Consider the following 13,392-nt stretch of genomic DNA (forward strand, 5'->3'; position numbering starts at 1 on the left):
TCCCTCAACCCTAGAAGGAAACGGAGGGGGTCCTCCAAGTCAGGGGCTTGCTCGTTATATAAATTGTTCAACCATTCAGATGCTTCTCCCTCTAGGCTGGACGCAATTACATTGACCATAGCACCTAAGTCCGGGTAGAGATGGGCCCAGCTATACAAATGAGAGCATACATGGTTGAGGAAGAAAATCAGTTCCTCTGGGTCCCCATTTAAGGTTGCTCTCAAGGGTGGGTTCATCATTGGTTGCTGAGAGCCCCATTGCTGCTGACTCCACCCTGGTTGTTGGTTAAATGGTTGTTGGGGCCCCCACTGCTGTTGTGTCTCCAGTTGCTGGTGGCCCCACTCTGATTGCTGATTTAATGGCAGCCAGGACCCCCACTGCTGCTGGCCCCACTGGTCCTGATGTACATTCAGGGGTTGCACATTTGGGTCCTGCTGCTGCCACCCTTGCTGTTGTCCTCCCACCAGCTCCTGATCTCCAGGCTTCTGCACCACCCCCAGCTGTTGCAAGGCTTCTATTAGCTGGGCAAGCTCAGAGGTTGTTGGCCTTTCACTTGTGGGGCTTCCCAACCTCCCATTGCTGCAGAGGCCCCAGGCTGGGGTCCTCTGTCTCTATGGGTCTGGAGGGCTTGCCAGGGGACTCCTGAGTCTGCCAGGCAGTCTGATCTGCAGATAGGATCTTCCACTCACCCAGATTCTCAATGGTTGATGATCTGACATCTCCTCCCCATTCTGCTTCTGAGGCCTCTTGCCACATAGTCTGGCCTCTGTATTCTCTATTGCAGTGGTTCCAGCTTGACGATGAGATAAGCTCAGTTATCTGCTGAGGTTTATTATTTTCTCTTCAGAAGTTTTGCCAGCAATCAGGCCTTCCCTCTTCACCTTGAGGATTCTTCCCTAAATCTTTGCCAGCTTATCTCTCTTACCAGAGACAGCGGTGGGGGTTCAGGACCCCCCTTTGAAAGAAAGGAGATTCTGGCATAATGTCATGGTTCCAATGAATGAAACAAATCAAAGAAATTGCAGGCCTATTATTTATCTAAAAAGTCTTAGTAATGAAATTAAACATTGGTACTCATGGAGGGGTGCCAGAATCTGAAATCTCCTCCCCCCCAAATGCATCGTAACACACACACAATTATCCAATTAGTTTTACATATGAGGTCTCTCCTCCCATTCTGTACGCGGGCTTTCTAATCTTCTCAAAATAGTCATTAGAAAATTTCCTCCCTTCAAGCTTCAAAGTGAAGCAATTTAAACAAAGGCTGTCTTTTATATTGTCAGTGCAAAACATGTCAATGTTTGCAGCATTGACATCTTGATGACATTTTGATATGCAGCACGAATATGACCAATCATATAAAGCTGGTGAGAGAAGTGTTAAAGAAACTATTGAATGCCAAGCTTTATGCCAAAGTGAGGACTGTTCTAAACCAGCCCTCTTCTCGCACCCCTAATCAAAGGAAGAGTCTGGAAAGCGTCCAAGATCAAAAGGCTTCTGCCAAGTTTTAATTACACTGTTACAAAAATACAAGAGCTTGACTTCTCAAAGAAAAAGTTGCTTTCAGCAACTAGCCCCTCCCCAAACACTTCTTTTATAGAGAGCTCAGGGCGTGGTCTCCCTGTGCCTCCTCCCGAGGAGTCCCATAGCCTTCCTTTGTTTGTCCCTGCTCGTCTGCCTCCTGCGTCGGGCGTCCTTGAACAGGGCCAGCTGTGGGTCATCATCCTCCGCACTCTCGGGCTCACACAGCTGAGAAGAGGTTCCCGGCTGAGGACTCTGCAAAGTCTCCAAATCATCATCAGCCGGTTCGTTTCCCTCCTCCCCCACATCTGAGTCCTCCGATACATCGGACCCGGCTGTCGGGCCCACAGGCTGGCCCTGAGTCACAACAAGGACTACAATTGAATGGTACCCACCAAAGACTCACAAACAGCTCCAGAGCTTTCTAGGGTTTGCCAAGTTCTATCGTCAATTCATCCCCTCCTTTGCCAAGATTGCCCTACCCCTTACAGAACTACTCAAAACAGGCAAAGGAGGAGGGAAGCCATGATCGGGCCAACTACTAGCATGGACGATGGGGTGTCAAGACAGCTTTAAATAGAATTTAAAATTCTATTTGTTGCTGAACCGGTCCTAAAGCACTCTTGCCCAGGGGAGCCCTTTGTCATTCAAGCTGATGCCATTGATGTGGCCGTTGGAGCTGTATTACTGCAAAAAAACCAAAAGTGGGACCTTGCAATCCTGCGCCTACACCTCTAAAAAATCCACTGAAAGTGAAAGGAGATGGGCAGCCTGGGAGAAGGAGGCCTTTGCAATTAGGCAGGGGCTATTAAACTGGCGACACTATCTGCCTTTTGAAGTATGGACAGATCACAAAAATCTAGAAGCACTGAAAACTCCCCGCAAATTGTCCCCAAAGCAAGTGTAGTGGGCACAGTACTTTAACCGTTTCAACTTCACCCTAAAGTTCATACCGGGAGGAAAAAACTTCTTAGCTCATGCGATATCGAGATTGCCCCAGTACAAAAGCGAACACGAAGAGGTTAACAAGGTAATTATCTCCAATCCACAAACTGCTGCTCAACTCACACCCCACAGAGCCCCTAATCCGGATGACCCTCAGGCAAAGAAAATAAAACAAGAGCTCCTTACTGATCAATGGTTTAAAGATCAGGTACCACTTGATAGATGCAGGCCTGAGAAAGGTGATTGTCCAACCCTTCCCTGAAGTGATGGACTAGGGATTGCTTAGGCCACCTCTCTATCCAACCAGCTAACTTGCGGAACTCTCGTACGTACTCCAGGGCAGGCCTGCCAGCTTGTTTTATCTTATGGATTTGTTCTTCTGCTTTGAGGGCAATGGATGGGTCCTCAAATCTTTCTCTCAGTCCCAGGAGGAAGATGTGGGGATCCTCCAATTTGGGGACTTGCTCATTATATAAATTTTTCAGTCATTCAGATGCCTTTCCCTCTAAGGTGGACGCAATCACATCGACCATAGCACCTGGGTCTGGGTAGAGATAGGCCCAGCAGTTCAAATGAGAGTGCACTTGATTGAGAAAAAAAATCAGCTTCTCTGGGTCCTCACTGAAGGTTGCTCTGAGAGGTGGAGCAATCATTGGCTGCTGGGGCCCCCACTGTGGCTGTTGCATCCCCAGTTGCTGGTGGTCCCACCTTGGCTGCTGATACAATGGCTGCATTGGATCCCCACTGTGGCTGTTGCACCCTGAGTTGCTGCTGGCCCAACCTGGCTGCTGCCATATTCCCAGAGGTTGTATGTTTGGGGGCCACAGCCAATCCCCCTGTGGTGGTTGCAATATCAGCAGTACTGGCCTCCCGAGTTGCCGGAGGTCTCCCAAAGGTTGCTGTCTGGGTGGGAGCTGCTATTGTCTTCCCTGCTCTCCATCGGTCTGGGGAATGCGATATGCGGGAATCCCTTCATGGTAGCTCCACCTCATCTGCCTTTGAAGCCCTTGAGGGTGGCAAGGCCGTCAAGAGGCATCTGGAGTCTCTGCTGGGCTTGTCCCAAACTGACGACCAGATCAGCTCTCCTAGCTGCTTGGGTTTTGCTATCAGCTGGGAGGCCTGCAAAAGCTCCTTCTCCACAGGTTTGCTATCACTTCCTCCCCTGGGGTAGCAGGTGCTGCCAGGAATTTGTCTTCCCCCATGATGAAATCTTCCCTAAATCTTTGTCAGCTTATCCCCCAAGTCTAGGGAAAGCGACTGGGGCTCAGGACCCCTAGATAGTTTGGAAAGTGTGTAGATTTCGGCTTAATGTCATGGTTCCGACTTTGAGGCATTGTTTACCTTAAAGAATCTTTATTCAAGTTGCATGCCATCGGCACGTACATGGTCGAAGCCGAAATCTGAATTCTCCTCCCGTAAACACATAGTATCAAAGCACAATTTGATACTCTAATTAACAGTCAAAAATCACATTCTCCAATTAGTTTGAAATGCAAACCTTCCCTCCAGTACTCCAACCCATTTCTTATCATCTCTTATTTCAAACAACCTTGAAAAACACTCTACTATGATGTTGTTATGTCTAACTAATTCTCATACACATTCTTCCTCCTACCCCCCAGTATCATCTAATTCTAACTCTTAAAGTAACATGCAAGTTAAGGGGAAATTGGCTGCATCTTCATATTTTGTCAAAGCAAGAACATCCAATGTTAGCAGCGTTGATAACCTATATATATTGAGTAGTGGGCTGAAATGAATAGTTGGAATTTGACAGGAAGAGGTGTAAAATTTTCCATCAAGGTAATAAAATGAAAAGCACAACTATAAGATAGTAGAGATCTTCCTTTGTGAAAGGGATTTGAGTACGCTTATTGAATTAAAGTTAAAGAGGCAACTGCTAAAAAGAAAAACTCTCTCTTGGCTCACATTAACTGGAACATAGAGTCTAGATCATAAGAAATAATTATATCACTTTACTTTGTCTTGCAGCAGGCAGTGGTCCCATCGTGTTTTAAGATGGCCATTATTTTGCCAGAGCCAAAAAAGTCTATAATTACAAGTCTTAATGATTACCGCCCGGTGGCACTGACATCCATCATTATGAAATGCTTTGAGAGGCTGATAAAGGACATTATTGTATCTAGCCTCCCACCAGGATTTAACCCACTTCAGTTTGCTTACCAACCAAATTGCTCTACAGAGGATGCTATTTCTTCTGTTCTCCATCTGAGCTTGGAGCACTTAAGAGGAAAGAAATACTCATGTGTGTATACTGTTTGTCAACTTCAGTTCGGCATTTAATGCAATCATTCTCCAGCATCTAGTAGACAAACAGGGCCTTTTAGGCTTAAACACTCCTTTGTGCAACTGGATTCTTGATCTTACTGACAGGCCCCACTCCAGTATGTGTGAGCTGGAACAAATATTTCTAACACCATTTTCTTGAGAACAGGTTCTCAAGTCTGCTGCTGTTCAGTTGCTGACCCATGACTGTTGTGCTAGTTTGCCACCAACCATACTGTGTAGTATGCAGATGATACAACAGTAGTGGGCCTTATTCAGATGACAATGAGAGTGATTACCGCAAGGAGGTTGAGGGTTTCATGAACTGGTGTAAGAAAAACTGCCTAGTTCTAAACATTGGAAAAACCAAAGAGAACTTTGTTGATTTTAGAAAAGGCAGGTGTGTATTAATGATTCACCTGTGGAGATGGTTACCAGGATCAAATTTATGTGTTTGCAGTTAGTGAGTAGACTGGCTTGATCACTCAACAGCAAGACACTGGTAAAGGGAGCACAGCAGCACTTGCATTTTCTGTGTTGCATGAGAAAAACACATCTTCCTTCCCCTGTCCTTATCACTTTCTACAGAGAGACGACTGAGAGCATCGTCATACAGCATTACTGTGTGGTTTGGAAGTATCACTGCTTCAGACAGGAAGGTGGTGCAGAGAGTGGTGAGGATGGCAGAAAAGATCATTGGCTATTCCCTCCCATTCAGGACATAGCATATAAGCATTGCTTGAGCAGGGTCTGCAAACTTGCCTGGGACAGTACATATGCTCTTCACGACATGGTTTTTTTGTTACCTTCTGGGAGGAGGCTTCGTGGTATCTGAAGCAGAACATCCAGATTCAGTCACAGATTTGTTCCATACAGTGTTAACCTTATGAATTCTAAAGCTTCTTCTTTCCGCTATATATTCAAGATGGACAGTGATTAATATTTATATATAAGGATGTAGGTTTACAATATGTTGTACTTAGTATGTTTAAATGTGTTATGTATGTGTACACTTTTGAGAGCAAGCAACAAAATTTCATTTTTAATATGTGGCAACGTGCCCACAATAAAAATGACAATAAAAGTTATCTATCTATCTATCTATCTATCTATCTATCTATCTATCTATCTATCTATCTATCTATCTATCTATCTAAAAATGTGATCTAGTGGACTCTGGCACTGAGCAAAGGGTTGGACTAAATAATCTGGAAGGTTCCTTTTAACTGGGTCATTCTATTATGATCCTAATTATAGGTATAAAAGAAAAAAATACATTTGATTATTTGATACTCACTCCAAAGTCTTATCCCAATCGCACCACAGTGTCTTCCTGAGAGTTTCCATGTCAGATTTAAATTTGCTGAGACAAAAGTCCTCAATTAATTGTCCATAAGATCCATGGCATGCAGAGACCACAATAAAATGATGGGCTAAAATAGAAAGAGGAAAGTTAGAAAGATTTTTAAAACAAGATAAGGATAGAATGAAATTCTTGATTCAGGTCAGTATAAAAATTACCAATTTTTTATCCCAAATAGATCTCTTTCTGTCATCTAAACATTGTTGCTTATTCTTGAGTAAATAATCATTTCAGAGAAATGAAATATTACAGGTAGATGTCTAGAGTCATCAAATAGTTTTAATAAATGTAAATTATAATGCAGTGACTAAAACATCACAATTTTTCTAAATTTGATTGTATGGAAAAATAGTAGTTTTGTGGTATTTATTAACATATTCATAAAAGCAAAATCAAAAGATACCGCACTGAAATTTCAGTAAGATAATCTTACTGAGTAACAAATTTTACTCAGAAGTTGAAGAATGTAACAAATCTCTCAGAATTGTTCAAAATTCTAGTACAAGGAACATTCCTATAAAGGGCGTTTTTGTAAAGGTTAGAAACAAGCATATCCAATCTGACACAGTCAGCTATAGATGTGTATATTAATTCCAAAGAAGTTTTCTCTCTTCCTACAGAACAGACATGTCAAACACAAGGCCCGCAGGCCAGAAACGGCCCGCCATACGATTGAATCCGGCCCACACAACTCTCCTGGAAATTACCAAGGTCCGGCCCCCACCACCTTGGCGCCGGCCCAGCTGAGCACCTGCTCAGTAGGAGGCAAGTGCACGTGGGCTGGTAGAGCCCAGCAACATTTGCAGATCATTAGCCCCTCGACAGCTCATTGGCCAGAGCCGTCTCCTGCGTCTCCCAGTCCTCCTCCACCATGTGCAGTTCCGGAAAAAATAGTGAGACTCAAAAAGTTCAATCAATCAATTCAAACTGCTCACAAAAAAACCCTTGCAAAGTTTGAATTGATTGGTTGAACTTGCTTTTTCAGACTGCACGTGGGGGCAGCGGAGGAAGAGACTGGAGGACTGGAAAGGTGAGTGGGCCCTTTTTCTACCTGCTACGCGGGTGGGGGCGGCCAGTCTTGGGGTGCCCCGGGGGGCCTGCCTCTTCCCTGCCCGGCAGGTCTCCCCTTGCCCTGCTGCACCGCCACCTCTGCTAGCCTGGGGTGGGGGTCCACAGGGGTCTTAGAAGCTTCCCCGTCAGCCCCTGCCTTTTGCCGTGCCACGGCCGGCAGACCTTATAAGAGATTCCCCTGTGGTGCCTGCCAGGCCGGCTAACCTTGGCAACAAGTCCAAGCCATTGGTGCACCGCCCCTGTCTCTGTTTGTGCAGGGACCCAGAGGTATCCCCCCCCCGTATGGGGATCCGCTCTGCCGCCCCCTTTTCTCAGCTGCCTGGTCCGAAGAGGAGCCGAAGGGAGCAGCTCTGCAAGCCCCCACCGCCCCCTTCTCTCAGCTTCCTGGCAGCACATCCCGCAGGGGAGGTCTGCTAGGGAGGTGGCAGTCCGGTGTTGTTTCCCCCCTCGTGCATGTGTATGTGTGTGTCAGACCCGCAGGAATGGCTAGTAAAGGTGGCGGCAGTCCGGCATTTGCGTTTCTCTGTGTGTCAAGCCCCGTGGGCCTGACACACAGGAGGGGGGGACGCCGCTTCCTTACCAGCCATTCCCGTGGGTCTGACACACGCACGCATGCATGAGGGGGGGAAACGCTGGACTGCCGCCGCCTCTACCAGCTCTGCAAGCCTTTGCTGCCCCTTCTCTCCGCTGCCTGGCCTGAACAAAGAGGAGCCGAAGGGAGCAGCTCTGCAAGGCTCTGCCACTCCCTTCTCTCAGCAGCCTGGCCCGAATGAAGGGACGACCCTTCGTTCGGGCCAGGCAGCGGAGAGAAGGCAGCAGAGGCTTGCAGAGCTGGTAGAGGCGGCGGCAGTCCAGCGTTGTTTCTCCCCCTCGTGCGTGCGTGTGTGTGTCAGACCCACGGGAATGGCTGGTAGGGAAGCGGCATTCCGGCATTCCCCCCTTCCTGTGTGTCGGGCCCACGGGGCTCGACACACAAAAAAACGCAAACGCCGGACTGCCGCCACCTCTACCAGCCGTTTCCGCAGGTCTCACACACACACACACACACACACACACACACACACACACGCACGAGGAGGGAAACAACGCTTGACTGCCGCCTCCCTAGCAGACCTCCCCTGCGGGATGTGCTGCCAGGAAGCCTGGCAGCCTGATGAGCGGACCCTGCGAACTGCGGCCCATCAGCTGAGGCAGAGCCAGCTCCGGGATGCTGCCAGAGTCAACGAGCGGCTCGGCGTGGCACAGAATATAGATATGTTGCTAAGAAGGGGCCAAGCTGTAAGATCAAATCTCCTGAGCAGACTGAAAGAAATAGCTCCCTACTCTGCTATCAGGAAATTAAATATTTTATTAAAAAATATTCAAAGTACAAGGTAGCAAAAAAAAAAAAGAGGAGCCCGTGTCATTTTAATAAGGCACCCCTCAAAATAAAATCTTAAATAATAACTTAGAAGCTAAGCACCATTCTCAGATCCCCGTGGAGCACAGCTTTCCCAGGGGGAGGGGAGAGGGGCAGCCCAAAGGAACACCTTCCTCGGCTCCTAGGGGCTAAGCAGGCATTGTGTGCCACCAGCTAAGCTCCTGAAGGAAGACGGCATTCCGAGGCCCAGCAGAGATTTTTACTGCTGTGTTGTCTTTGGGGCTTTTCAAAAGCAAGCTACAGTCTATTCTAGTCTGTTCTAGCGACCTGAAGGTCTTTAGGATAAACACAGTTCTGCACAGCAACAGCCCCAACTGTACCTTTGGCTTTGCAGCCAGGGAGGCCCAACCGTATCAGTTTACTTAGGCTTTCTTTTTGGCAAATTCCAGCACCTGATCTTTCAAACTTATATGGGACAGGTTATTAGCAAGTCTTGGCCTACCATCCAACGGAATACCCAATTAATTCCAAACAGAGCTTTACCTTTGGGATTCAGATGAGCCCCCCCCCAATTCTCCAGCCAAAGGCAGCTGCAGACCTTTCCCAAGGGTGTTCAAAGGGCCTTTTCTCGCTCTTCAAGGTATCTAATCGATGATATCTGATTCATGGGCTTCCTTTTCTGTGTTCTGAATGTCTAAATTGCTGCAGTGAAATAGGAGCATTTCTCAACACTATGTACCTGATGGGACCTCAGGAACTACAAAGCAGCCATTTGTTCCCCCTACTTGCTAAGGGAGAGGGCATTATATTTGTGCAAGCAAGATGTAAATGTAGTTAAAAAATAAAAAAAGGCAGCCGGATACCATTGTGCCCATAACTAAAGCATGCATCAGCATAAATGAACCCAGAACACTGACCCTTCTCACAACAGGCAGTGGTAAGCACCATTTGGCATCTGGCAGGCAAAGCTTTAAACTGCCATTCACTTGAACCTTGGCCCGCAAGCAAGAGATCTCCAGATTTATTTGAAATAAATAACTTATTTGTTATATTTGAAATTTTACTCCTTTTTGCCCCACTCTTAGACATAATACACTTCTGAACTAATACAACACAATAGTCTTACATGCAACTGGCCCTTTGAAGGCAACCATGATGCTGATGTGGCAAAAGTTTCCAGGAAGCAGTTTCCTCCAACTTCTTTTGCCTTGAAAGATCTCTGGAGAGGAGCAGAAGGTGGCAGGGAAGCTGCATGAGGGAAGGCTGCTCCAACAAGCCAGCATCATGACCACGCATGATTGGAAATGGGGATTCCCTTTCAAGAAGGGCCAGCCCCCCTCATGCAGGACTGGGAAGTGCTGCTCCCTGCTTCCTCTTGCTCTCCAGAGATCTGTCAAGGCAGAAGAAGGAACACACTCTCTCTCTCTCTCTCTCTCTCTCTCTCTCTCTCTCTCTCTCTCTCTCTCTCTCTCTCTCTCTCTCTCTCTCTCTCTCTCTCTCTCTCTCTCTCTCTCTCTCTCCAAGCTTGGAGACTAGGAGAATATCTATATCTGAGCTAACAAAATACCAATCATGCCTGGGCTTGGGATGAAGGCCACACACACATGCACACAGACTGCATTCCAAGTTTAGGAACTTTTATCCACAGAGGATGCTCTGTGGATAAAAGTTCCTAAACTTGGAATGCAGTCTGTGTGCATGTGTGTGTGCACATGCTTGGCTGCAGAAGTTTGAGGAGGTGAAGAGCTTGTGGGGCAACGAGTTGTCCCCACATCAAATTAGCCGGTGCAACTTGTTCTTTCCTGACCAGGTATCTTGAGTCAGCTGCGCTGAGTGAGCAGCATTGAGCTGACCACGCCCACTCAGCCACACCTACTCGGTCACGCCCACTTGGTCACGCCCACCCGGCCCTTTGAGGGCAACCATAATACTGATGCGGCCCTCAATGAAATTGAGGTTGACACCCCTGCTACAGAACAACAATGCCTTATCAGTATTCACAGCTTCAGAGGTTTCTTTCTAAGGAATAATAGGATTACATGAAATGCACATGATGAAATCTAAAATCTAGATTACTTCTGGTTTATATTGAATTGTTGATTCATATCTCTTGAGTTTTAGCTACTAGAGATCTGTTTCTTTCCCACCACATTGATTTTCTGGAAGTCTTTAAAAACCTAGCTGTTTTCCCAGGCCTTGGGGTAGAATCTTCCTTTACAGAGAGTACATTGGTCCTGATGCATGAGATTTTCTTTATTGTTATTTTCCAATTTTAGTATTCTGCAGTTGGGCAGCCTCTAAATTTCATAAAAAAATATTGGTAAGTTTCCTATATTTGCCAATATGGTGTACATATCTTTAAGCTAGGGGGATATAGTCAATAGTAAGGTTTCTTACTATTGACACCTTATTATTGACACTATTTCTAAAAATCTTTAGATTAAAGATCCTAATTTTCACAGAATAAAGGAGACTGTTGGCAGTGAGTGGTGCATGAGGCACAATACAACAAAGCTGATAGCCTAGACTATTCTTTATTCCTTTTCCTAAAGAATAGAGCTTGAATTGATCACATGGTAAGCAGCAAAGGGTAAAATTTTTGGTAAAATTTATAGCAATAACTTTGGCATATGGAAGACTGAAACTAAAAATGTAAGATAAATAAATGGTAAAGAATATGAAATAAGGAATGAAAGGAAAAGAAGAAAAAGATACATGATGTATGTCTCAGACCTGCCCCAGTCTGATCCCTTAGGAAAGAAAGATCCTCCACTCCATAAGGAAAAGAAGAAAAAGATACATGATGCATGTCTCAGACCTATCCCAGTCTGATCCCTTAGGAAAGAAATATCCTCGACTCCATTTGATTGAAGTGATAGGTTATTTTACTAAAAGATACTGGCTGCAGTAAAGCCAGGCTAGAACTGAATTTCCCATGCTCAAATGATACAGAAAGTTTCCTTCATACCTCAGCCCTTCTCCCATGGCTAGTCCATCTTCAGCCAATATGAGTCCAGGTGTTTTGAGAACACTGAGATGTTTAGGGTAATCCACATTCTTTCTCAGGGTGTACAGTCTTGTGTGAATAAATGAATGAACCTTTATTATCAAAGTACAACTCCCTTTGTGCCCCCCCCAACTCACAGTGACAACAAACCCACCATCTTGTTACATCATATGAGCTAATTGCACAACACACTGGCCTCACAAGGAAATAACATAGCTATGTCCCGTGCAGGAGCCTGACAGCCCATGGATAGAAACTGTTCTTCAGCCTGTTGGTGTGGCTGGCTATACTTCTATATCTCCTACCCGATGGTAGGAGAGTAAAGAGGTACCAACCAGGATATGAGTCGTTCCTGAAAATTTTACTCACTCTTCCAAGGCAGCGGGCCCTGGCAACGGCATCCAGTGGTGTCAGGGGCCAGCCCACGATGTTTTGTGCTGTGCTCACCACCCTCTGTAATATCTTCCACAGCTGTCAAATATCTTCCTATCCATGGCTACCAGCATACCAAACTGGCATTAGCTGGTTCTGCATTCCTCTACTGTTCATCAAACTGTCTTTCCCCCCTCCCAGTTTCCTATAACATAATAACAGAGTTGGAAGGGATCTTGTAGATTATTTAGTCCAACCCCCCACCCAAGGAGGAAATCCTACACCATTTCTGACAGATGGCAGTCCAGTTCAGTGATGAAACTCCGACAACATCTGAGGGCAAACTGTTCCATTAGTTGACTGTTCTCACTATCAGAAAATTTCTCCTTATTTCTAGGTTGAATCTCTCCTTGATCATTGTCAACACTGTGACAATGGATGTTGTCGCTCTGACAGCTGAGAATCAACAGCCATTTTTACTTTTGCTTCTAGCGTGCCTTTCCTATTCTTTTAGAGTTCAGAATGTAGAAGGGGGGATGAGGTAAATGCTTGAGAGTTTAGCTAGCCATAACATTGTAGAAGTGTGGGAACTCAAGGACATGGTCTGATAAGGTTTTGGCGGGCTGAGGGGCCGGTGAGAAAAGCCAGTGTCATGCGTTAATTGGGGAATGTGACATATGACAGCATTTGTGGGATGAGAATTGTAACTTGTTACTTTGTATCTGGGGGAAAGAATCTCAGTTTTGGGTTCAACTATGTAAGTGCCAATAGTCTGTTTCCTAATAAAATGTTCTTTAAGGAAGAATTCTTGCCTTGAAGTTCTTTTACTGGTTTCATCTATCGGAACCATGACATTAACTCAAAACTACCTTTTTCTTTAAAATTACAGGGTCCTGAGCTCCAGTCACCTACCTGTAGTAGAAAGGAGGCTGACAAAGACTCGGGAAGATCCCAATATGGAGAAGAAAAACTATGACACCAGCACTGCAGCCACAGCTGGTACATCGATGGATGGAGCACAGGCCATCATGCTGTGTGAAAGCACTGTCTCGGGTGCTTCGGCAACAGGGGCAACACCAAAGACTAAAGAACTCATCTGGTCATCTGAGTGGGCCCTGCCTAGTGGAGACCCTAAGCAATCAAAAAGGAGCCAGCTGAAGAGGCCTTCTTTGAAAGCAACAGAGACTGGATACTCGCCACCAGGTAGAAGTAGGCAAACCCTAGGAAGCTTTGGAGCTGATTGTGGGTTTTGGGGGGCTGCCATTCAATTATGGTTTTTACTTTGGCTGGGTCTATTTTGATACCCTCATTGGAGGTTCTATAGCCAAGATAATCTAATTGGGTTTGGTGAAATTCACATTTTGACAATTTGACATAAAGTTTGGCATTCAATAGTTTCTTTAACACTTCTCTGACCAGTTTTATATAGTCAGTCATATTCGTGCTCTATATCAGGATGTCATCAAG

General features: G+C 45.8%; 1 protein-coding gene across 3 annotated transcripts in view; it reads right to left on the bottom strand.

The window, feature by feature from the left end:
- Positions 1–13,392, bottom strand: part of RAMP1 (receptor activity modifying protein 1) — a 69,016-nt gene that overhangs the window by 14,244 nt on the left and 41,380 nt on the right. For 2 of the 3 annotated variants that reach the window (XR_014491525.1, XM_083355063.1), the window contains exons 2-3: positions 6,050–6,185; positions 5,515–5,583 (exon numbers count right to left, since the gene is read on the bottom strand). Coding sequence is in view for 1 of the 3 variants with exons in the window: in XM_083355063.1 (XP_083211189.1) it covers positions 5,515–5,583; positions 6,050–6,185 (205 nt within the window). In the remaining 2 variants the exon portion in view is untranslated. The remainder of the gene's footprint in view (positions 1–5,514; positions 5,584–6,049; positions 6,186–13,392) is intronic. The other variant, XR_014491524.1, reaches the window with a different exon arrangement.

This window comes from Vipera ursinii (genome assembly GCF_947247035.1).
Source record: "Vipera ursinii genome assembly, chromosome: 2".
Lineage (NCBI taxonomy): Eukaryota > Metazoa > Chordata > Lepidosauria > Squamata > Viperidae > Vipera > Vipera ursinii.